Here is a 27372-nt window from a genome sequence, read left to right as displayed (position 1 = left end):
GTATGACAGGGAGATCAGAACCAACAGGATTGGACAGCACAGACATGTGACTGGGAAGAACATGGCAGCCCCCATGTCTGCTAAGGCGGGAAAGTGTGTTTGTGCACACCATGCTGGATACTGGGAGCAATGGCGGCGGACAGGTGGATTGCCGTGCACTGGGGACTGTCACTGGGAGACAGGACGCCGGCAGAGATGACGTCTGGACCGCAAGCTGAACCTGCGGAGGCACTTAGCCGGTAGGAAAGTCTGTCTGACAGCTCGGATCGTGACAGCTCCCCCCCCTTTAAGGGTGGCCCCAGGACACCTTTTAGGCTTGCGGGGAAACTTGGAGTGGAACGCCCGGATGAGTCTGGGAGCATGGACATCGATGGCATTGGTCCATGATCGCTCTTCGGGGCCGTAGCCCTTCCAATCGATCAGATATTGCAGACGACCATATCGGATGTGAGAGTCCAAGATCTTACTGACCTCATATTCTGTTCCACGCTGGGTGCAAACCTTAGGAGCCTTGGGGAGCTTGGAATGAAAGCGATTCAAGACCAGCGGCTTGAGCAGCGAAATATGGAATGTAGCTGGCACTTTCAAATAGGGCGGCAACTTGAGCTTGTAAGCTACTGGATTGACGACTCGCTCAACTGGGAAAGGACCAATATATCGGGGAGCGAACTTCATCGATGGCACTCTCAATCGAAGATTCTTAGTTGACAACCAGACACGATCTCCTGGACGGAGGGCTGGCACAGCTCTGCGTTTCCTGTCGGCAAATTTTTTGTACCTGCTTGAAGCCTTCAGAAGTGAAGAACGAATGAGCTTCCAGGATTTGACGAATTGCCGGATGGTCGTGTCGACCGCTGGAACAGAGGACACAGGTTGCAGAGTGAAGTCAGGAACTCGAGGATGAAACCCATAATTGGCAAGGAATGGAGTGACATTTGATGAAGAATGATATTGGTTATTATGGCAGAACTCTGCCCATGGAAGGAGTTGAGCCCAGTCATCTTGGGAAGAAGAGACATATGTGCGGAGAAATGCTTCAAGGTCCTGATTCACCCTCTCCGTTTGGCCATTTGTTTGAGGGTGATAGGCTGTGGAAAACTTTAACTTGATTTGAAGCAGGGAGCACAGGCTTCGCCAGAATTTGGCTACGAATTGGACTCCTCTATCGGAGATGATTTCAAGAGGCAGTCCATGAAGCTTGAATATCTCTTTGATGAAGAGCTGGGACAGCTTGGAAGCTGACGGAAGACCGGTGAGGGGAACGAAGTGAGCCATCTTGGTGAACCGATCAACAATCACCCAGATGGTGGTGAACTTGTCAGACTCTGGAAGATCAGTTACAAAGTCCATAGAGATATGCGTCCAAGGACGATGTGGCACTGACAGTGGCACCAATTGCCCAGGAGGAGACTGACGACTGGTCTTGTGCTGAGCACATTTAGCACAAGAGGAAACAAAGTCCTGTACGTCCTGTTTGAGGGACGGCCACCAGTAGGACCTGGTGATAAACTCGTAAGTTTTCTGAATGCCTGCATGGCCAGCGAATTTTGAAGAATGCGCCCAACAGAGCAACTTCTTTCTTAGAGCTGGCTTTACATATCTTTTCCCTGTAGGGGGCGTGAGATTTGAAACTCTCGTTGCGAAGAATGCCACTGGATCAATAATAAAGTGTTGATGTGTGGACTTAGACTCACTTTCTTGCTCCCATGAGCGGGAAAGGGCATCAGCTTTTCGGTTTTGTGTCCCTGGACAGAACGACAGCTTGAAACGGAACCTGGAAAAGAAAAGTGTCCATCTGGTTTGACGGGGATTTAAACATTGAGCAGACTTGAGATACAGAAGATTCTTGTGGTCTGTGATAATTGTGATCTCATGAACAGCGATATCTCCATTCTTCTAATGCCAACTTGATGGCGAGGAGCTCTTGATCGCCGATGGCATAGTTACGCTCTGCAGGCAGGAACTTACGGGAGTAGAACCCACAGGGATGAAGACGACCACCGGGCACTTTCTGCGAGAGGACTGCCCCGACACCCACGGAGGAGGCATCAACCTCGAGAATAAAGGGCAAGGTGGTATCAGGTTGTCTTAAAACAGGAGCGGAAGTGAACCTCTGTTTCAACAGATGGAAGGCTTCGATGGCTTCTGCCGGCCACTTCGCTGGATTAGACCCCTTTTTAGTCAAGGCAGTGATGGGAGCCACAATAGAAGAGAAGTTACGAATGAATTTTCTGTAATAATTGGCAAAACCCAGGAAACGTTGAATACCTTTCAGCGAAGAGGGAATTGGCCAATCTTGGATGGCCTGCAGTTTTCCTGGATCCATTTGAAGACCGGAACCGTAGACAATGTACCCTAGGAAGGGTATAGACTTCACCTCGAAGACACACTTCTCCAGTTTACAGTAGAGATGATTAGCTCGCAGCCGGGACAGAACCTCTTTGACCCAATAACGATGTTCTGTGATGTTATTGGCGTAGATTAAAATGTCATCGAGATATACAACTACATGACGATACAGAATGTCCCGAAAAATCTCATTGACGTAGTGCTGGAACACGGCTGGGGCATTGCTGAGCCCAAAGGGCATGACGAGGTACTCATAGTGGCCGTCTCTGGTATTAAACGCCGTCTTCCACTCGTCGCCCTCTCGTATGCGGATGAGATTGTATGCACCCCTCAGATCGAGTTTCGTAAAGATGGTTGCACCGCTGACACGGTCAAACAGCTCGGTGATGAGGGGCAACGGATATCGGTTCTTTACTGTAATGTCATTGAGGCCGCGATAATCAATGCAGGGACGTAGGCCTCCATCCTTCTTCTTGACTAAGAAGAATCCTGCGCCAGCAGGAGAAGTCGAAGGACGGATGAATCCCTTTGCCAGATTTTCCTTGATGTAATTGGTCATGGCTTGAGTCTCTGGAAGAGAGAGAGGATAGGTTCTACCTCTGGGTGGTTCTTTGCCTGGGATAAGTTCGATAGGGCAATCCCACGGTCTGTGAGGAGGTAGGACATCAGCGCCAGACTTGCTGAATACATCTGAGTACTCTTGGTAGGGAAGAGGCGGAAGGTCTGCTGCATCGGCTGAAGAATGACAAGCTGGGAGTACCTTTTGGAGACAGGTACCGGAGCAGGAAGGATCCCAGGAAAGGATTTCCGATGTCTTCCAATCAAGACGAGGATTGTGAAGACGGAGCCAGGGTAAACCCAGAACCAGAGCATGAGTGGCTCGGGGTAAAACCAGGAAGGACAAAAGTTCAGTGTGCAGGACTCCCACTTTTACTGTAAGTGGTAAAGTTCTGCGGGAGACTGTCGCATCAGGAATCCTACTGCCATCCACGGCAGTAAGGAAGACAGTCTTGGAAAGACTTTCAGTGGGTAACCCCCACTTGCGGACCAGTTCTGCAGTAACGAAGTTGCCAGCGGCACCGGAATCAAGAAGTGCGGAGACAGTCTTGAAATGCTGACCAACTTGTAGGGAAACTGGAAGGACACAATCAGTTGCTGATGGAGAGGACTTAATTACTCCTAGCCTACCCTCTCCTTGACGGGCTAGGAGGAGGAGTTCTCCTTGACGCTTCGGGCATGCAGAAATTTGATGTGCAGGATCGGCACAATACAGGCAGAGCTGTGCCAACCGTCGACGTTCTCCTGGAGACAAACGGAAGCGGTTTATCTCCATTGGTTCTTCTTTGGAATGGACCGCAGGAGCAGTGGGTAAAGAAGGCGGAGGAGTTGGCACTTTAACTGGAGCGCTCTTGTGATGTTCTACAGCCCTTTCTCGGAAGCGTAGGTCTACTTTGATACACAATGAAATAAGGTCACTTAGACCTGGGGGTAAGTCTCTGGTAGCGAGTTCATCCTTGATACGATCGGAGAGGCCATGCCAGAAAGCTGCGTATAAGGCCCCATCACACCAGGAGAGTTCAGACGCCAGAATCTGGAACTGGACCAGATATTGCCCGACGGAGCGGGATCCCTGTCTGAGACGGAGGAGTTCAGTGGAGGCAGATGCTGATCGCCCAGGCTCATCGAAGATACGCCGGAATGTTGACACGAAGTCCTTGTAATTGGACAGGATGGCATCAGATCTTTCCCATAAGGGAGACGCCCATTCTAACGCTGCTCCACACAAGAGGGAGATGATGTAGGCGATCTTGACCCTTTCAGTAGGGAAGTTACTGGGTTGCAGCTCGAAGTGAATCTCACACTGATTGAGAAAACCTCGACAGGTCTTGGGGTTCCCATCATACTTGGTGGGGACAGACAGATGAAGGCGAGGTGCAGCAGCCATTACAGGAGGATGAACGGGACTTGGAAGTTCTCTGACAGGCTCAGGGCCACTGAGAGTGGTCTGTAGCTTATCCAGCCGGGAAGACCGATCTTGCAGACAATGAATCACTTGGCTCTGCGCAGCCTCTTGCTGATCCAAGCGAACAGCCAGTTGCTGTACAGGGCTGGGTGGAGAAGCTTGGTTTCCGGCTGGATCCATTTGGCTAGTGCTTACTGTCACACCAGGGGGCTTAGTCGACGAGACTGAGACCTCTGGTGGGGACCTGGACCGGTACCTGAACCGGGAAGGTTGGAGAGGACCCTTGCGCATGGAGTGCGCGACAGTGCACCCAGAGCCAATAAGCAGTCAGAGGTAAAATACAACCGGAGTTTATTTGCAGATGGTTGTAATAGTACAGGCAGTAAAGTATGCAGGAAATAATGACAGTTCATGCAGATTGCAATACTTTACAGATGAGATGATGACAAGTATCGATGGTGGAACATCGGATCCGGAGTGTCGGATATGGAAGAAGACTGTGGGTCCGGAATGACGGACGGGAGATGAGACTGTGGGTCCGGAATGACGGACGGAAGCAGGAGATCCGGAATATCGGACTATCGATGGTGGAACATCGGTGGCAGATGATGCTGGAGCATCGGAGGACCAGAGTCCCGGAGCTAGGCTTGGTCGCTGGGCTGAGAGGCAGGATCGCAGGCGGTGGAATAACCTGGACTTCACAGGAGATGGAACAACCTGGAACACACTGCAGCATGGAAGACAACACCAGCAGATAAACACACTTGTACGGAGACAAGGACAGCTGACCATACACTGGAGACAACTGAAGCACTAGCAATGGTTCTGAGAGCTCCCAGCATACTTATCCCCACTGGGTGGCCAGGATTGGCCGAGGAAGTATGACAGGGAGATCAGAACCAACAGGATTGGACAGCACAGACATGTGACTGGGAAGAACATGGCAGCCCCCATGTCTGCTAAGGCGGGAAAGTGTGTTTGTGCACACCATGCTGGATACTGGGAGCAATGGCGGCGGACAGGTGGATTGCCGTGCACTGGGGACTGTCACTGGGAGACAGGACGCCGGCAGAGATGACGTCTGGACCGCAAGCTGAACCTGCGGAGGCACTTAGCCGGTAGGAAAGTCTGTCTGACAGCTCGGATCGTGACACTGTACATTCGGTACACTTTGATTTAGCCGGTACAGACCGTAAAAAACGGTACTGTACCGGCTAAATCGGTACAGTTGGAGGGTATGTGAAGAGGGCTGAGCATTATCCCAAGTGATGCCCAATACTGAGCAGTGCAGCCTCCCCCTCCTCTTCTGCTGCCTGTAATGTACCCTAGCACTAATGAGATATATATATATATATATATATATATATATATATTTATATATATATATATATATATATACACACCTTAGCACTACTGATTTATATAAATATATATTCTAGCACTACTGAATCATAGAGTGAGAGATTGGGTAGCCTATCAAATAGCTGTGATGAGCGAGAGAAGGTGTATCCCCAGCTCCCCCCTTGATCCCCCAGCTGTATCCCTACTTTCCACTGCGCTCCCCCCAGCAGCATCACCCGCCAATTCTCGGCTCCGTCTATCCACAGTTATCTGCCCATGAAAGGGCCTAGAGCCGTAAGAGAAAAACTGCACAAAATCGAAGAGGCTGAAGTCACATAATAATTTATATAATCACTGTTCCTAGCTTTTTTAGTTACTGATGTCACTTTAAATGCCATCAATGCCATTGTTTTGTTCTTTTGCTCATCTATGTATTGTCAGGTGCTGCGAAACCCTTGTGGCGTCATATAAATTAACAATAATAATAATCATCATCATCAAAACCCATCACATACCCCTTTGTGGCAAAATCTTCAGATTCCCCATTATATGCACTCAGACTTCCGCTTTCCACATCAGTTTATTTGATCACCCTGTAAATCAGCCACAACAGCCAATCGGCATCTTCCCTATACCAGAGCATACAGCCAATTGGCATCTTCCCTACACCAGAGCATATTGCTCATACTGGCACACAGGGACCTGCCTGTCCTTCATAGTCGGTCTTTACGTTGTTTCCACATATGTGTCAGCCTGGGAGCAAAATACACTATGTTGTTGGCATTAATAAGGAAAGTACCAGTATTACAGTTCACAATGTGGCAGCAGAAGTATCCTCATTAATAAAGAGAAACTATTGTTTCTTCCGTAATAAATGCGTTCACTGATTTTGCTTAAATACTCCATTTTCCTTTAAATTACTTTTTTAACCCCTTAATGGATATAGGACCTTAAAATGTCCATATGTTTATGAGCAGAGATATCTATTAAAAAGTATGTATGCACACTACTAATAGTATAAACATAATTCTATAAAAGAAAATAATGGAAAAAAAATTATCCAAATATAAAAATACATAAATATAACTTAGAATTAGATCCATATAGAATATCCTGTACTGTTGCATTTTTTTCGCCGAATATCCCTCGGACCTGGGTTATTGCCAGGTCAGTGACGTGTCGGACTAGGTCGAGGAGCTTATAACCCGGGTCAACTGACCTGGCAATTTGACCTTGGTTATGAGAATGGGGGACCCGGGTTTAATGGGAAATTGCTGGACCCAAGTCGCAGCCGCGTCGGACCCGTGGTGAGATCCGTGGTGTGACCCGGCTTTACTGTGTGAAAGGGGTATATACTTATGCCTAATACATTGCCTCAAGCACAATAACATATTTGCATTGCTCCATTTTCTATATAAATGGCAGTCAGGACCACCCAACTATTAAATATGTAATGTTAGGATGTATTGGTATACTGCCTATATTATACTGCCACCTTGTAGCAGTATAATAAGTATGAAATATATATATATATATATGCAAAGGACACCTCGGGTGGAATTTAATAGGATGAGATATTCATAAAGTGAGAGATTTGGTAAGAAATCTCCAGTTTTTTTTAAAGCGGCAATCATTTACACTGCAAAACCAGTTTGATTTTGAAGTGTAAATGATTGCCACTTTAAAAAACCTGGAGATTTCTTACCAAATCTCTCACTTTCTGAAACTCTCATCCTATTAAATTTCACCCCTCATGTCACAACCAATATCTGGATGATTCAATAGAAAAACATTCTGAAAACAGGGGCGGATCCAGGAGAAAATGACTGGGGGGGCACCATGATAGGTGAAGAGGGGGGGGGGGGTGTTAGTGGTGCCAGTGTGCCCGCTCAGAGAGAGGAGGATAGCAGAATGGGAATAGGCCCTGTCATATAAAGTACACAGGCCCACCTTGGTGTGAAAAGAGGTGGAAGGTTGTGAGCTGCGCTTAATAAAGTAAAGGAAAAGTAAAAAATCCTGTAAATTAGGATGGAATAAAAAATGATAGATTGGTTGATCTAGTACAAAAGGAATTTATTATCTAAAATAGCATATAGCCAAAATACATTACTATTCTAAAATGCAATACATGTAAAATTGTATATCTCACCAGACCAAACTGGGGGGTGTATATGGCCCGGAAAGTCCCATAAGTCCTGTACAGGGCTGTGGTAGTAAACGTCCTGTATGGAGCCAAAGTGGTGTACCCAATTGGGACAGTAGGGAGGGAGGACCGCAGGTGTAGAATAGGAGTGGCTCGAGCTGACACGATTTGCCGACTCCCTCCGCTAGGTGTACTGAAGCGGGATGTGGCCCTCAACCTCTACCTTTCTGTAAGAATTTGTAATCCAGGTTATGCCAGTTGGGGGCTGTAGCACCAGACTGTGATCTGTAGGTGGCCCGAAGGGACCCACAGGTCCTGATGGAACTTGCTTTGTGTCCCTGGTAGAGCAGATGGTGGGGAGGACTTGATGGTATTAGTCAGGAGCGGCCCAGAATGGCACAAATAACCGTCTCCCTCCGCTGGATGTAGTAGAGCGGGATGTGGTCCTCGACCTCAACCTTGCTGCTGAAACTTGGTGGTCCAAATGGACATAGGGTGGTAAATGGGTGCACAATTTAGCACTTCCGGGTTCTTCAAAGGTGCCAGTTTGGAATTCTGGATATAGATAGAAGCCTGAGTCCTGACCGGTTTCGCTGCTCCAGGCAGCTTTGTTCGGGCCACCTACAGATCACAGTCTGGTGCTACAGCCCCCAACTGGCATAACCTGGATTACAAATTCTTACAGAAAGGTAGAGGTTGAGGGCCACATCCCGCTTCAGTACACCTAGCGGAGGGAGTCAGCAAATCGTGTCAGCTCGAGCCACTCCTATTCTACACCTGCGGTCCTCCCTCCCTACTGTCCCAATTGGGTACACCACTTTGGCTCCATACAGGACGTTTACTACCACAGCCCTGTACAGGACTTATGGGACTTTCCGGGCCATATACACCCCCCAGTTTGGTCTGGTGAGATATACAATTTTACATGTATTGCATTTTAGAATAGTAATGTATTTTGGCTATATGCTATTTTAGATAATAAATTCCTTTTGTACTAGATCAACCAATCTATCATTTTTTATTCCATCCTAATTTACAGGATTTTTTACTTTTCCTTTACTTTATTAAGCGCAGCTCACAACCTTCCACCTCTTTTCTTGTATATCTAGTACAGGACTAACTATCCTGTCACAGAGCAGCAGCTAGGGAAGCACAGCTCCAGCTAGGCGCACCTGCACCCAGACCCACCTAGTGTGGTCAGGGTCTCCTTCTCCTTTTTTGGTGTGAAAAGTGGAGGATGTAGTTGTACGTGCGCCGAAGGGGTTGTGGCCACTCAAAAGGTGGCGTGTCCTTGCGTGTAGTGTACCATATACCACTTACCGCTTCTACACATATAACTTATACCGGGTTCCGAGTGCATATAATGGGAAATGTGGAGATTATGACACAAAGGGGTATTTGATGGGTTTTGATGGCATTTAAAGTAACATCAGGGGGCTCTGATGGCATATAAAGGGCATGTGTATATGAGTAACTCAGACAAATTAAATGACTTTTACCACAGTTTTGTCCATGCCCCATGGAATGGTGGTAACCTTGGACACACCCCATGTACACAAATGTAAGCCAGCCTGTCTCCAATTATATAGTGACAGCAATATACTGTTGCACTTGGAAGAATAATATTATATATGTGTGTGTGTGTGTGTATGTATATATATATATATATATATATATACCTTCAAAGTGACAGAGGCGGGACGTTGCTGCTGGGCGCCGCATGCGTGCCGAAAATTCCGGGGGCGTGGCCTAATTCCGGGGGGCATGGCCTATACCGCTATGCCGCTATGGGGGCATGACCCAGAGGCTCTGTGAGCCTCTAGGCATGCCCCCAGCCCCCTGGCTGCGGGAATAGACGCTGTGCGCATGCGCACAGCGTCTATTCCCCGCTGCTTAGCAGCCGACAGGGGGGACTCCCAACAGCCCCCCCTCACCGCGGGACACTGCCGGCCGCGGGAGGGACAGCGGGACAGGCCCTGATAATCGGGACTGTCTCGCTGAAATCAGGGCTGTTGGGAGGTATGTATATATGTGTGTATATATAGATATATCTATATTGCTAGGGGGTTACATGGTCGTTGCCATGTGGGGTTAAGTAGTCGTTGCCATGTGGGAATATATGCTCGTTGCCGAGGAGGAATATATGCTCCCGGGAACGGGGGGCAGCCGCCGCCGGGCAGAAGTGACAGACATTGACAGCCAGGCAGAGAGCCCGGGGCCTGCCGGGCTGCATTCAAAACGCTGCACGTCCCAGCTATTTGAAATCTCGCGCTGCCGTCTGTCAGGTCTCATGAGCGGCAGTGGTGGCTCCTGATTGGCTGCCGGACACAGCAGGTGGCAGTGGAAGATTTCAAATACCCTGGACATACTGCGCTATAAATACAGCTGGGCCGTCCCCGGCTCTCTGCCCAGCTGTCAATGCTTACAGTTCGTCCCGGTGGCAGCTGTCCCTCCGTTCCCGCAAGTGGCCCTGCATGCCCAGCGGCGGTCTCCGGGGTAAACACGTGCCGTGTGCCCCCCCCCCCTTAACCTGCCACTGCCTATAAATATGTGTGACACCACAACCACAATTAATAAATTTATAAATAAGTGTGTGTGTGTATACACACACACACACACACACACACACACCTTGGTCTGTCTTCCCTATTTCCTGGATATGTTATTATTATATTATAGAGTAGTAAAAGAAGCCAGCACATCCATTTCCAATGGAAAAAAAAAATTCTTTATATTTCAAAGTCAAAAAGAGAAAAAAAATCATGGGGACACACCATGTAGGGTAAACAGTGTCGACAAAATGACAGTCCAAGCAAGGAACGTTACCACAGTCCAGCAAAACATAGCATGGGTGTCCACTTTCAAGCCACTGATGCCCGACGGCCGTTTCGGTGTGGTCACCGTCGTCAGGAGCATAAATGGCTATCAGTTAGACCACAGTTAGACCACATATATATAGCAAGGCTTGCTATATATATGTGGTCTAACTGATAGCCATTTATGCTCCTGACGACGGTGACCACACCGAAACGGCCGTCGGGCATCAGTGGCTTGAAAGTGGACACCCATGCTATGTTTTGCTGGACTGTGGTAACGTTCCTTGCTTGGACTGTCATTTTGTCGACACTGTTTACCCTACATGGTGTGTCCCCATGCTGTTTTTTCTCTTTTTTACTTTGAAATATAAAGAAATTTTTTTTTCCATTGGAAATGGATGTGCTGGCTTCTTTTACTACTCTATACGCTATCCTATGTGGCCCTGGCACTCCGGTGTTGCTGATTTAAGTGTGCAAATTGCCTTGGACTTTATTATTATATTACATATACTATTTGCTATCTAATTATTTACAAAGGGCATGCCCTTCTCTGGAAAGAAAATAAATGATATAAGCAAAATTGGCTTATTTAGAACCCTCAAGCACTAAGGGCCTTATTCTAGTTCACTATTTCTGACAAAATCCTTCTTAGATGGAAAAAACCATGTGCACTGCAGGGGGGCAGATGTAAAATGTGCAGAGAGAATTAGATTTGGGTGAGTTATTTTGTTTCTGTGCAGGGTAAATACTGGCTGCTTTATTTTTACACTGCAATATAGATCTCACTTTGAAGTAAAACCCCACCCAAATCTAATTCTCTCTGCACAAGTTACATCTGCCCCACCTGCAGTGCACATGGTTTTGTCCATCTAAGAAGGATTTTGTCAGAAAAAGTGAACTAGAATAAGGCCCTTAGTGATACCAGCATATGGCATCCCAGTTGCTAATTATTTCCCACACTTGACATGCCTCCTGCTGGACAGTCTCTACCATGTACATGCCCTCAGCACTGGGTTATTGGGTTGGGATCATTTGGTCTATATCATGATGGTCGACATGGGTCTAGGTCGACATGGGAAAGGGTTGACATGGTTCTAGGTCGAAATGTCATTGGTTCGACAGTCATTAGGTCGACAGTCAAAAGGTCGACATGGGGGTTTTCACAGTTTTTTTTACCTGAATGTCAACACAGTCGACATGGACACAGTTTAAAGTGCACCGCATCCCCTTGCATCGCTTGCTGCGCTCGCTATGCATCAGGCACGGTGCCTCGCTGCCCTCGGCACACTATTTTATTCTCCCACCACGCCCTAGTGGATGGTAGGGCATGAAATACCGCCTGTTGGCACGTCAGCTCAAAAAACAGTGAAAAACCCCATGTCGACCTTTTGACTGTCGACCTATACAATGTCCTTTCGACCTAGACCCATTTCGACCGTTTCCCATGTCGACCGTTTCCCATGTCCACCTAATGGTGTCGACCTAATGACTGTCGACCATCATGCTGTAGACCAAATGACCGCATCTCATGCTTGAAGTGTGTCCAGCTGGTAGATATTTTAGATATTTTGTAATACCATCAATTTTTCCTTTTTTATATACATAATAATTATTATTATTTTTTTAAATAAGAGGAGGGTGAAGGAGAGCTGCTGAGTCTGTAACATCTGTTGAGCCTTTATAGTTTGCTTTCCAGACTTCTTGTGTAGATTTTGTTTGCTTTGCCCAGTTCACGTGGTGCTGCAAGTATGGCCTGGGGCAGACATGCCGCAGATCTCTTCTATGCTATGTCAATGGGGGGAGACAGCTTTTCCTTTCTTCCATTTGCCTATGCTAGTTCCAGTGCTTGAGCATCACAATGAGCACATGGCATTAGCACTTGCTCCTAGCTACAGTTTGGATCAATTTCAGGAATCATCTGGTGCAGGAGAGTCCCTGGAGACCACATATGTTCAAGGCTCCAATATCTATGGCATCTGTTCAAGATCTGCGTAGCACAGTGTCCTGCTGCAGTTGTCTTTGGTAGTATTCACACTGCCAAGAGAAAACTCCATGAAGAACTTGATGACTGGAAATTGTGTATTTGGGAATGGAACACTGCAACACATGGTTACTTCTGTGGTAGTGGCGGTGCAGTATTGTGCTAGCTGCTGTGCAGGTATGCTGGACCTCTTACTGGGCGCCATACCCTCTCACCTTCAGGCCGTGACAAACCAACAGTCCTGATAGACGGACTGGACCCGGACACTAGGATCTAGGAGGAACGAGATCAGTTGAGTACTGTCCTCCCAACTGTCACACGACATACCTCCAAATCAGAGTGAAGATCATGCTCGGCACTCTTGGCCTCTGATCCCAAATTATCGCTTGTAGGCAGGGCCGTACTGGGACCAGAAATCGTCCCTGGCATTTTGAGCACACAGGCCCACCTGCAGCAGACGGGACCCTTGCGCGGTAAAGGCACGCAGTAGAAAGGAGCGGGGTCTCATGGAGAGGAGGTGTGGCATCACAAAAAGGAGGCATTACACATTATGGAACACACCGTAATGCCCATTACACATTATGGAACACACCGTTATGCCCATTACACATTGCCGCATACTGTATTGCCCAATACATATTATGACACACAAGTAATGCCCATATTATGCCCCCAGTAATGTCCCTTACACATAATTCACTGGCCGGAAGACACTGTCCTGGATGGGAAGAGGGGCAATAAAATGGGGGTGGGACGGGGAATCACTAGTCTGGAAAGGAGGGGGCACTGTTACTGTACTGGCTGTGGGTTAGATTGGGCCAGTGTAATGGGGCAATAGTCCCATTGGGGAGGGAAAGGGGAGGACAAGGTGGCAGACACTGGGGTGGCGAGGGTGGCGAGGGGGAGGGGGTGGCAGCAAAATAGGGGATTGTTAGTTAGATAATGGGACACTGGGTTGGGGATGGGGGATTGCAGCACTGACCTGGCCCAAGCACATTACAGTTCTGGCTGCTGCTGCTGCTGCTGCTTGGAGACTGGTGTCGCTGCTGACTCTTCTGCCCTCCGTGTTGGTGTGGTGCAGCTCGAGGGGGAGAAGAGACTCATCGTGGCTGTGCCAGTGCCAAGTAGCCAGTAGTGTACTGAGAGGCTGCTTGATGCGACGGGTCTCTCTTCACATGTGTCTCTGGCTCCCGATCAGTGTGTGGGGGTTGGGCGCCAGTTCAATTTACCGCCGCCAGCAGCGCAGGGGGTGGGAGGTCTTCAGGTCAGCTTACAGCTGTCCGCAGCGCTGTGGGATTGCAGCCCGGCTTACTACCGCCAGCAAAGTGGGAGGCATTAAGAAACTAAATTCAAGAGGGTGCAGATCCCCTGCACCCAGGGCCGGTGCAAGGTTTATAGGCACCCTAGGCAAGTGTACACAAAAGAGCCCCTGTATCTACAAATAACCTTGATGCATACTTAACTTCTTTAAATATTAGTATATTTATTTTTAGATTTATGATATATAAAAAATAATAACATTAATATGTAATACCGACAGCATTTTATAGAACACCATACAATGTGTAGAGCAGGCATGTCCTAACTATGGCCATCCAGCTGTTGTGAAACTACAAGTCCCATCATGCCTTGCCACTGTTTTGCTCTTAGGGAATGTTTGAACTATGGCAAGGCATGCTGGGATGTGTAGTTCCACAACAGCTGGAGTGCCACAGTTTGGACATGCCTGGTGTAGAGCATTTAACTGAACGCAAGACAACAAATAGAGTAATAATGTGTCAGTCCATCATACAAGCTTTCTATTAGGCAGAGCTGGTCCTATAGTGTTCCGTGCCCACCTACAAACTATACATTTGTGCCTTACCTCACTAATCTATAGAGGAACCGTGTGTGCCGCAAAAAAGGGGTGTGGCATTAAAGAAAAGGAGCATGGCCACACAATAGTACACACTGTTCAAATTATGCCACAGAGGAAATCATCCTGTTCACATTGCACAACACAGTGACCTTTATATACATTACACCATATAGTGACCCATATGCACATTGCACCACACGCAGTGACCCATATTCATATTACACTACACGCTATGACCCATATTCACGTTACACCGCATGCAGTGACCCATATAAATGTAACACCACCTGCAGTGACCCATATTCACATCAGACCACATGCAGTGACCCATATTCACATCAGACCACCTGTAGTGACCCATATTCACATCAGACCACCCGTAGTGACCCATATTCACATCACACCACCCGTAGTGACCCATATTCACATCACACCACCCGTAGTGACCCATATTCACATCACACCACCGGTAGTGACCCATATTCACATCACACCACCCGTAGTGACCCATATTCCTGTTACACCAGACATAGTTCCTACCATAGATGCCCATGTCAAATTCATAACATGGGTGTCTATGGAGCCACGCAGAGCCAATTATGTTTTAGCTTGTGCTGGCCGTATGTATTTGGCTAATTCGGTATTTCGGCAGCCAAATACAAATTACTTCACCAACAGAAAATACGAATCCTGAGAATAATAGTAAATTATCCGTATTCTCAGGTAGTATTTTCGTGCCAATTACGACCGATCCCAGTCGTACCCGTTTGTACTGTGGATCGGCCGTAATTGTCAATCTTAGTAAATTGTGGTATAAATATATAAGCGAGTATGCAATAAACCAAGGGCCTGATTCAAACCTGTTCGCTAGGCTACTCATGTTCACAGCCTAGCAAACAGGTAAACACCGTCATCTGACAGAATGTCCAGCCCCCCCCCCCCCCCCAAACGAAGATGGCAAAAAAGGGGGTGGGCACTGACATCAACCACCCGCCTGAGCAGGTATCGGCCCGCCAGAGTTCACAGGGGGACGCCCAGCGGTTTCATGGGGATGCCCATAAATTGCCGGGCGTTCCCCTGCACCAGCCCCCTGTCTACTGGCGAGTGTGATACCCGCTGAAGGCGTTCGCACAGGAGGTTTGCACATGCGTAAATTTGCGCATGCACAGACCCCCACCATCGGGAACAAGGCCGAATTCGGCCCCATCCAATTCAACCTCTATCAGGCCCTAAATGTAGATGTAGATATAGAATGTTACATCTGCTCCACCTGCAGAGCCAGCCCTAGGCTTAGGCAAACATTTGGAATACCTAGGTGCATGCATTCCAAGCCCATAGCAACAGGTCCTGTCTGTCATTTTCCAGGATTCAATAAATAGGATGATAGACAGAATATAATTGGTTGCAATGGGCAACATCACCTCTTTTCATTTTAAGAAGCTTTAGTAAATGTACCTCTTCTCCTCTGTAATGTGAATAATGGACACTACTGTGTGACATAACTTGAATAAGGACACTATCATGTGACATAATGTGGATAAGGAGGCATTCCTGAGTGACATAATTTGGCTTGTTACTATTGTGTGGTCACACCCCAGCAAGACCACACCCCTTCTGTCCCTATCAAAATATTGGGGTCCTGCTGGCACAGAGCATCAAAATGTCTATTTATGGCTTTATGGGAGAGGTGATGGGTGCTGCTGGCTGCTGATGTGCTGGGAGAGGGGTGCTGGGCCAGAGGCGGAACTGGTGGCGGTGCTAGGGGGCATCAGACAAAATCTTGCATACTCCATACTGCATTGAGATAGATAGATAGATAGATAGAATCATTTTTGACATTGCCCACTCACCCTTTGTCACTTGAGTAAGTAAAAAGCAATGTTCCCCAGTAGCGCACGCAGGGGGAGTTTCTGAGTACCCACAAACCCCCCTAAGGAGTCCCCTCTTTCCATGGGTACAAGATTTTTAAAAATCGGCCCTTGGGAACCGGAGATATCTGACTTCAAAGCAGTGTTCCCCATCCAAGCCTGTTAATTGCTCTTCCCAATCAGATATTTCAGGTTCTTTCTGACTTAGAGTTTTTATGAGGGTATATTCCAAAAGCTGGGACTCTTCCCCTTTAATGTACACTAGCAGCTTGTCTCTACTGTTCCCAGAACCAGAGATATCAGCCGTACAGCAGCTGGTTACTACTCCAGCTACACACACCTGGTATGTAGTTTTATAATCTCGTTGGCGGATTGCTCTGCTTACTGAACTCTGATCCCCTAGTCCATAATACCATTTGGTTGGTGGGATTATCTAGTTTTTAATTCCATTAAAATCTAAGAAATCTATTTCCGAGAACTGGAGATATCTGCAGTCAAGCAAGCTGTCCTACCAAAAAATTATGAATAATAAGCCCACTCCACTATACACCCTCCTCTGCATATGAAACATCCTCTACCACCCTGGAAGTTATGTATCAGGGCCCCTTCATTCAGCCCAATGCCCCCTTCTCCCACCATCTGTGCAGTAAAGGGGTAATTAGTGGAAATTACTGATCCAGGCCCTACATGCTGAGCGATTAATATAATATCCCTACCACCCGTGGGACATCAAAGCTTCCCCCACCCCTACCGCTGGAGGATTGGTAGGGGCCCCAATACATTGCTATGCCCAGGGGTCTACACTTCTGTTGACGCCCCTGTATGTATATATATATATATATATATATATATATGTATGTATGTATATGTATGTATGTATGTATATATATATATATATAATATATATTTTTTTCACCTAATTGTCGATCTCCGTGCTCTGGAAACCCCCTTCTGAAAATCCTGCGTTTGCCCCTGTTCCCCCCAGCATATTGAATGATTTCAGTAACCAGATTTAAAAACTACTGTTAGTAGAATTGAGCGATCTTGGTTATATTCAGTGTATATCTATATATGTCTTGTGGACCGCGGCACTCAGTACTTCATATCAAGAAACTCAACACGTAGCCACGAAGGGTTAGTTTGACGTTTCAGCCTTTTTAATAGGCTTTTTTCAAAAACAGCTTACATGAAAAAAAGCCTAATAAAAAGGCTGAAATGTCAAACTAACCCATCGTGGCTACGTGTTGAGTTTCTTGATATGAAGTCCTGAGTGCTGCGGTCCACAAGACATATACGCATCGGGTTCAGCTGCGGCTGCACACTTGCCAAAGGCACCGGGACAGTGACTTTTGGACGAGGCTGAGTGCCAGCACAGACCCCAAATAAATAAATAAATATATATATATATATATATATATATATATATATATATATACCCATGGGGTGGGACGACACTCACTCAAAAATGTCATTAATGCTGGGGTGCACACTCAAAATAGTCCTCCGTGTGGAGTATATTTAGTATATACGTGGGTACAGGTAAGGTCACTCACCAGACTGGAATTTTTAAATCATTGCTTTATTTCATCATATTCATACGCTGCCAATACTCTGGTCAACGTTTCGACCCGAATTAGGGCCTTTATCAAGACTTGTTTTGACAGCCATCATAAATACATCGAACAAGTTCACACCTATATAAAGACATAAATTCATATATACAGATATGATTAGAAAGGGTGTATCATTTCCAGGGTGAGCATCAATGCTCATTCACAATATAGTACTGTTCTATCCTGATATTATTACATATGCCAAATGGCTTTAAAGATTATTCATTACATATGTCAAGCAGCTTTAAACATTAGCATATATCAAACTACCCACCACTTTAACAAAAATTATCTTATCCATTATTCTAATACTTTACAGTGCATGCCAAGATCCCAGCAGGTTAAACAACATACCTTGCGGTGTGGAGAAAGTAGCAACAAGATCTGTTGCACATGCCAACGCCTTGTGCAACTGTCCAGTAAACAAACCCACTATTTATTGTGTGTTTGGGCGCCAAAAACATCATTTGAGACGCATATCAGCGTCTGTCTGAACATATATATAGCATTCCATTTCTGCCGGCACTCCAATAATTTTTAGGCAGCTTGATAGGTGCACTCCACATCAAATACGTAGAACTCCAATAAACAGAGGCACACAATCCAGGTAAAGTCACATCAAGTGTATTGGGCAAATGCACATCTAGCGCTTTCGGGGGATGCAACCCCCGTCCTCAGGATCCGATATGTAATGCCGGCGGTTGGAATCCCAGCGGTCGGAATCCCGGCGGTCAGAATCCCGACCACTGGAATCCCGACCGCCGAAATCCCGACATGGGGGGGACGTGGAGCGCCCGCGTATTACTTTACATGTATTCCGCGTCCCCACGCGGGGCTCGCTGCGCTCGACGACGACGTGGATAGTGGGGGTATGAAAATGTTGTGGGCTCGCTACGCTCGCCACGCTTTGGGTTCACGTTCATAGTGGGGGTGCATTTAACATTGTAAGCCCCCATTAGGGTGCTTATACAATTCAAAATCGCATCGCATTGTATGCCATATACAATGCTATACAATTTTAACATTGTATGACATTGGGGGAAATCTCATCGCATCTCATGCCTTATGGTCTGCGATGCGATGGGCGAGTACCATATATATATATATATGCCCCCAAGGTGACCATCAAGGCTTCTCTGAGTGTTGGGGGACACTATTGCTATATCTAGGTGCAGGGTGTGCCACCCCAAAAACCAACAGAAGTCAGAAAGCCCAGAGCAACACAGCAGTAAAATAATTAATGTTAATAAGTGTAAGACCCCAGAGCTATGTACAAAAGTGATGAATTAAATTAAAATATTAAAATAATAGTGTTAGTGAGATTATTAATAAGAGAGAAGCGTTAATTAGAATTTGATAGTGTACCACCTCAGAGCCCCCCAGTCAAACCAATCCGGGAGAACCGCACCCCAAATCCATGTTAACCCCAGTGTGGGTCCTATAATTACCTAGTATACAGCCACATGATAATGGCTCTGAAGGTGCCCATACACGGTGCGATTATCGCACCCGTTATGGGCTGGATTTTGCATACAATTTGCGTGCGATGTGATGCAATGCGATCAGAAGGCAGTACAAAAATGATGTGCAGCACATAATACTGTGTACTGTGCGATGCGATGCCCACGGGAGCACACATTGCATCGCACGGTGAAAACGCACTGTGTATGGGCACCTTAACTGAATATCTGAATTAACGTTTTTGGTACTTTTCCAGCATTTGGAAGCAAATGGTCAACTGTCATTTGCTCCCAGAAATTATCAGATTTTTGTTCCAACCAGCCAGATTGGAAAATAAATCTTTAGGTGTATGGCCATCTTGTCACTGCATCTACTGCTCATAACCGTCCCTTTATGTTGCTGTTAGATCATCAGTCTCCGGAGTTTCGGGTTGTTTTCTTGGATGAACTGGGTCCAAACCCCAGCCTGGATGAGCTGCGATCATTGGTGGTAGAGAACAAACGACGGCCACAACTCCCCAGGAAATGGAACAAAAATCTCCAGGTGATATCTCTTTTTATGCCAAAAGTACTGTTACATGATGTACCAATGCAAGGCACTGTTAGCTACAGCTGCAACAAATGTACTTAGGCATACCTCCCAACGGTCCTGATTTTTGGGACTGTCCAGTGTCCCATGTGTGTGTGTGTGTTGGGGGGGGGGGGCAGTTGGGAGTACCCCTGCATGCTGCAGCTCTGCAGGGAATAGACGCTGTGCGCAAGTGCACAGCATCTATTCACTGAGACAGAAAGAAGATGGGGCATGGGCAGCTGTCTCAGAGCGTACACAGGAGCAAAACAGGGGCATGGCTTCATGATCGCAAACATCCTGCTAATCCACGCCCTATTTTTCCTAAGGCCACACCCCTTTGGGAATGTGATCCAGGGTGAATGTTCGGAGGTATGACTTAGGGCATATTTGGTGCACAGTGGTCACTACCACATTTATGATGTATTTGAGACGCAGTGTAAAATTCTTTATGTAGGAGTGTGCCTCAATATACACTGCTTTGTCAAAATCTCTGCAAAGCTTGTGAATTTGTAGGACAAGATAGTGGCATTTGTGGAGAAGCAGAAATATGCACTGGCCAGTGGGAGCAATTCAGTGGAATGGGGGGGCATTCTTTGGGGCAAATGCTGTTAGCCCCGGATTGCGTTGTGCTGATTGCTCCAGAGGCGTGAAGATAAATAAGAGTTCATTTCTATCTTGTGGCTGCTCTCAGGTGCATCAGAGGCCTGTGATTTAATAGCTACAGATGTAGCGCCTGTCATCATTGCCGCCAGCTCGCCGTGGCGGAGGTTCTGGCGTTCCAATTTTCTTCTTGCACTCCGGTCCGCCAAGGGGCGTGGACGCACGCCATGCAATACAATACGCCACCACTGGGTGGCTAATGCTCCATCAAGCTAGCGTCAGAGTGATATACTGTAATGTGCCAATGGAACCCCGCCATTCGCCGTATGGAGCACGCTTACTGTATGAGACGCTCGTGCGTAAAGGGCCACTCGTGTGAAATGAGACGCCCGTGAACATCACTGCGAGCAAATGGGCTGTGTAGTGTAATGAGCCTATACAAATATTTACCTTCACGTTCACGTAGCCGATGCTGAATATTTTGAACTGTTGGTACTGTACTATACAGTAGCTCTAGTAGTTACTACGTACCACTGCATTATTACTGTCTCTTCCAGGGAATAATGTGTACTGAATGCAGCTGAAGTCAACCGCCGCCTCCCCTCCCCCAGGGGAGGAGGGGGTCGACTTGACCTGAATACAGTACATTACAGCAGCGCTAATCCACAAAGGGACCGTCTCAGACGCTGCCACGACCCGGGTTTACCAATAGGGCTACGGATGCCACTGATTATACAGTATATACCAGCACTCTACAGAAGGTACACCTCATTCTGTTGCATAGTGTAGTGGATAGCTGCGCGGCTCTACATGCTGGAGACCCGAGTTCGATTACGGTGTCAAACTTTACCTGGGAGAACGGACTGCAGTACTAATGGTCATACAGGTTGAGTATCCCGTATCCAAAATGCTCGGGACCAGGAGAATTTTGGATAACGGATTATTCCGTATTTCGGAATATTTTAATATTTCAATTATGTATTTTGAAGTATTTTGCATGTATGCTGTATAAACACATAAAATACACACAAATATATTTTATTACCACATAAAATACACACAAATATATTTTATTACCACATAAAATACACACAAATATATTTTATTTGTTCAAAAAACAAGGTTTCAAAACATGAAACAAAATTTGTGTACTATCTCAGATATTGAATTTGAATGCCAAGCAATCATTTTCTTGCACATATATAGTGCCAGTTACATATCATGTCACCAGTAGTGCTGTTACAAATGTCCCCAGTAAGTTTTTAGAAAAACAAAAAAAAAATTTTCACTTTCTGGAATGTATGGTTTTCGGAATAATTCGGATAACGGATACTCGGATACGGGATACTCAACCTGTATATACAAAATAGTCACACTTAATAAACACCCATCATACCTTCCAACCGTCCTGATAACCACTGGAACGCCTTGGTTTTCGGGGACGTTCCTGCGTCCCACCCGCGTCCGTCAGTGGCCCTTATTCTGATTGACGCGTACTTTACCGCATACTTTCGGATCGCGTCTTTACGGCGTCTGCGCATGCGTGGCGAACGCCACGCGCATGTGCCACGCATTGACTCCGTACCTGTTCGGCCAAATCCCTTACAAAACTGTTCACCGCAATCAGTCGGGAAATATGGGCGTATTATGGGCGTCATGCGGAATGACACATGGGCGTAGTTTCAAAGTGGGCAAAACGGGGCGGAAACATGGGCGGACACGGGGGAGTACACTTATGTTGGGGGGCGTACATTCGGATAGCACTCCGAATGCACGCGAACAAAAAGGGAAGAAATGTGCGGTGTCCAAAAGGCCACTATTGCTTTGCGGACACCACTCGTTCCTGCGGGAGGCGAACGGACCGCCTAATGACTACAAGCATTAACACCTGAACCCAATAGAATCGACTCCTTTACTCATTACTCACTAATAGGACGCTTGTCAGTGCTTTAATTGAAACCATTGCACTTCAATTGCTGTAAGGGTTAATGTGTGCAATGCATGTGTTAGGCATGCTTGTAAGGATATATTGGCATCTAATTGATTCCAATTCCAAATAAGCAGTTTTTTATGAGGATAGGTAATTGAATAAGTGGGTCATGTGATGTATTGCAGAAGATACATAATAGTGGGTTGTTTGGCGTAAATACTCCGCTTACGGGCGGTAGCACCGCTTGGCTCCCGTTCGGATGCGGTATTCCCGAGCATACTCTGTAATACTCTGTAATACCGTGCAGAATCTGAGTGTTTCTCCCGCACACGCATGGTTTGTATGTCGTCCGTAAACACGCCCTGTTCTTAAAGAGTGAGTCCGTCCGAATGCGGAGGACACGTGGGCGTTTCTACGGACGATGGCCGCACGCGGCAGAACACTGTGGCGTGCGGACCGCTCCGTAAGAATGCGGGAATATCCGCACCGATCAGAATAAGGGCCAGTGTCCCACCGTTGGGGAGGGGGGGGGGGTTTGCAGTTGGGAGTGCCCTGTTAGTTGCTGGCTCGCAGAGCATCTGAGTCATGCCCCCACAGCATAAAACGGGGCCGTGGCCTCGCAGGACGGTGCGATTATAGGCCATGCCCCCTCCTGTGGCAAGCCACACCCCCTAATTAGGTATGCACTTAATTTTCATGAGAAAAACTGAAAAAATAAATAAATAACATAACTGTCTGAGGGCTGCATAAGCACAACGCAATATAAGAGTCCTATGTTTTTGGACATGCTGTTAGAATTAGTGTAAAGGCCCCCATACACTAGCCGATTTTGGTCAGATTTCGGCCAGATCAGTCTGATCTGGCCGAAATCTGACCAAAATCGGCTAGTTTTGATGTCCCCTCAGATCCGATGCGCGGTCCCGTGCGCATCGGATCTACGTCGGGTGGTCGGACCTGCTGCACGTCCGACCACCCGACTTGGGACCTAGTGGGGTGGGGCGGCGCGGCGGTGGAGGGAGCAGGGGGGGCTGGGGACGCTGCGGGGGACACAGGCAGCATAGAGCCGGGCAGGGGGAGCTGGGAGCTGGGAGCTGTCAGTACTGAATAAAAAAAAAAAGCCCATACAATGAATGGGCGGCCTGTGATTGGCTGAGCGCTCTCTCAGCCAGTCAGCAATTGGCTGAGAGAGCGCTCAGCCAATCACAGGCTGCCCATTCATTGTATAGGCTTTTTTTTTCTAGGACTGACAGTTCCCGGCTCCCTCTGCCCGGCTCTATGCCGCCTGTGTCCCCCGCAGCGTCCCCAGCCCCCCCCTGCTCCCACCAGCAGCCCTGCTCTGTAGCCCCCCCCCCTGCTCCCCCGGTTTTTTACATGTGATAAATCGAGATGATTTATCACATGTAAAAAATGGCACATCAAGTGCCAATCTAATCAAGCTCCCCCGGGGAGCAGCCGGGGAAGCTCAGGGGGAAGTCGGGGGCGACTTGTCCTAAGGACAAGTCGCCCTAGTGAATGGGGGCCTTTAGGGCTAGTTAGATTTAAGTGGCTTTGGCCTTTGTAGTCATGTGGTCTGTTCTATACCTATAGTATGAGGAGTTTAGTGGGCGTAGCCATCTCAGTGCCTATGGCCCTTTTTCAAGTTCATGTGCACTGCAGGGGGGGCAGATGTAATTTGTGCAGAGAGAATTAGATTTGGGTGAGCTATTTTATTTCTGTGCAGAGTAAATACTGGCTGCTTTGTTTTTACACTGTAATATAGATATCACTTTGAAGTAAAACCCCACCCAAATCTAATTCTCTCTGCGCCTGCTACACCCATCCCCCCCTGCAGTGCACATGGTTTTGTCCATTTGAGAAGGAATTTGCCTTTGCGAGTTAACCAGAATAAGGGCCTATATTAGGGCATGTCAGGTGTGTCCTCTTTCACTTGTCATTTTTTTTATACCCTCCCTGATTTTGCTTTTTGTTCTTTAATTTCATTTGATACTGGATTCATTCTATAGTCTGCTATTATAAGCCAGATGGGTGGGAAGTTGCTGGTGTTGGTAGTGCCGTTCTTTGCCATCCTCCACAGTTAGTTTAAGCCAGGTCACAAAACCAATAAATGCTGCTTGTTGGCCTTTGAAATCTAGCAGTTGGTGTACGTGTGTTTATTTCTTAGTGGTAAGCTAGCCTAAAGTATATGTTGAAGGGCGTCTCAATAACATAATGGGCGCCTTAATTGAAATTCTAAATTTGTACTTAAATGTGAAAATAACACTTATAACAGATGTACTAAGCTTGGAAAGTGATAAAATGGATAGTGATAAACAACCAGCACCTAAGTGTCATATTACAGGATGTGTTTGAAAGAAAATTATAGTTAGGAGCCGATCAGTGGTTTATCACTCACAATGTTATCACTTTTCAAGGCTTAGTACATCTCACCTGTAGTGTGCCTTTTAAAATGTTTCTGCTTTATAAACCCAGGTAGATGCCTAATGGGCACCGGCATCTCAAAGAAGTTAAAAGTAGATATTATGGACCACCTTGTATACCATGGAGGAATGAGGCAATATATTTTCGGCTCCGTTGTTATCCATTGGCTTGGAGAAAACCATGACAGACATTATTAAATCTACCAGTAGGTGCAGAGCGTGCAGTTGTTAAGTGCCCGGGCCTTCTCTCGGGTCAGGCCCTCCCTCTGCACCGGTTAAGAATACTATGCAAGGCATTCGCTCACCTACTGATCCATATGGGTTAATTGGTTCCAGGGATATTGAGGTTAAACCGTTTTTTTTTTTCATTTCTTAAATGTAATTTCATGACTGTTTATGTTCTTTGAGGGCAGATTTCTCTGGAACCAAACAGCCCAGTTTCACGGGACCAAAATCATTCGAAGCCAACTCAAAAGTTCGTCAATATGATACTGGTCTCATGTAAATGGGTCATTTGGTTCCGAAGATATAGCTGGTTGGTTAAAGGGGAGTAGGGAGAGGGGAGTGGTTGTCTCTCCCCCTCACACCAGAAAATGCAGGGACTAGGCTGGTGTATAAGGGGGCAGCCTGGGAATGTCCCTGCATAATCCTGGGACCATATTCCCGAGTAAATCCCTGCATTTCCTTTTGTGAATGGGGTATTATTTCAAACAGCTGTGACCTGCAGTGCTCTGAATACACCCGGGCAGCCCCCTGCTCTCTGCCCAGCTGTCAATGACTGTCACCCCTGCAGCTTCCACTCCAATTCTTCTCCCCGCTTTCACCTCAGCCCACCCACCCCCCCTTTAATCATGTGGTGCCGGCGCGCTCCCCCAACGTCACACACAACAACAGCGCGCACAATATTTGCTAGAGGGGAAACCAGGAGGGGAGGGGGAGCGTGCTCTGCGCTGCGCTCTGCTCCTCACCCCATAGAAGCAGCTGCACCGCTCTCCATCTCTCCCTGCAGCAGCAGCGAAGGCTCATATAAAAATTTACAGTAAGTGGCACTTTTGGGGGCATTGCTTAAGGGACGCTACAAGTGGCGGTATTTGGGGGCATTATGCATAATGTGTGGCTTAATGTGTAAGGGGCATTAAGGTGTGCAGCATAATGTGTAAGCAGCATTATGTGTGCAGCATCATGTGTAAGGGACATTTTGTGTGCAGCATCATGTGTAATGGGTACTATGGTGCGCGGCATCATGTGCAATGGGTACTATGGTGTGCGGCATCATGTGTAATGGGTACTATAGCTGGCGCATTCAGGGGGGGGGCATCTGGGCACGTCCCCCCCTGTCATTTCAGACGGGTTTTTTTTCTGCTGCCCGCTCCCCCGCTGTGCCCGGCCGGGAGAGAGATGTGCTACTGTATAAAATTCACTTCTCCTGCTGGACCGCTAGCCAATGGGCGCTTGCGGTCCAGCAGCCAATCAACTGGCGGCTGCTGGACCGCGAGCGCCTATTGGCTAGCGGTCCAGCGGGAGATATGAATTTTACATAGGATAGGAGCACATTTCTCTCCCGGCCGGTCACACTGTGGAGCGGGTGAGTGGGGAGGCGCGGGCGAGCGGGGCGGGGGGGATGGCTGGCTGGCTGGCTGTCAGCACAGGCTGGGGGGTGCACACACAACCCTCCCACCCTACTGCACCCACCCTGCTGCAAGCACCCTCCCACCCTGCTGCACCCAAGCAGATTCAGTCGAGCATGAAGCCCCTTGGCATCGAGCATGAAGCCCCTTGGCATCGAGCATGTAGGTAAGTGGCACTTATGTGTCAAATGTGTAATGGGCATTATGGTGTGATATGTAGTATGTAATGGGCATTATGGTGTGTAATATAGTATGTAATGGGCATTATGGTGTGATATATAGTATGTAATGGGCATTACGGTGTGTTATATAGTATGTCATGTGCATTACGGTGTGTTATATAGTATGTGACGGGCATTACGGTGTGTTATATAGTATGTAATGGGCATTACCATGTGTTATATAGTATGTAATGGGCATTACGGTGTGTTATATAGTATGTGATGGGCATTACGGTGTGTTATATAGTATGTGATGAGCATTACGGTGTGTTATATAGTACGTGATGGGCATTACGCTGTGTTAAATAGTACGTCATGGGCATTACGGTGTGTTATATAGTATGTAATGGGCATTACAGTGTGTTATATAGTATGTTATGGGGATTACGGTGTTATATAGTATGTCATGGGCATTGTGGTGTGTTCTATAGTATGTAATGGACATCATGGGCGAAATGTAATGGGAGGCGTTTTTTTTGCGATTTTTTCCCGCAAAATATGCTGTTTTCGGACATTTCCCGAAAATCGCATATTTTATAGGGTGCGATTTGCGGCAAAAATCGCATTTTTTAAAGGTGCGATTTTTAGTTAGACTAAAAATCGCATCCAGATG

The 27372-nt window shown here is 47.1% G+C and overlaps 1 protein-coding gene across 4 annotated transcripts in view; it reads left to right on the top strand.

The window, feature by feature from the left end:
• AMHR2 (anti-Mullerian hormone receptor type 2) overlaps nucleotides 1-27372 on the top strand; it is an 89479-nt gene that overhangs the window by 49113 nt on the left and 12994 nt on the right. For all 4 annotated transcript variants that reach the window (XM_083169582.1, XM_083169581.1, XM_083169580.1 and 1 more), the window contains one exon: nucleotides 19800-19936. In XM_083169582.1, coding sequence (XP_083025708.1) covers nucleotides 19800-19936 — 137 coding nt within the window. The remainder of the gene's footprint in view (nucleotides 1-19799; nucleotides 19937-27372) is intronic.

This window comes from Crinia signifera, chromosome 2, assembly GCF_055691185.1.
Source record: "Crinia signifera chromosome 2, ASM5569118v1, whole genome shotgun sequence".
Lineage (NCBI taxonomy): Eukaryota > Metazoa > Chordata > Amphibia > Anura > Myobatrachidae > Crinia > Crinia signifera.
This window is presented reverse-complemented; position numbering and strand designations above follow the sequence as displayed.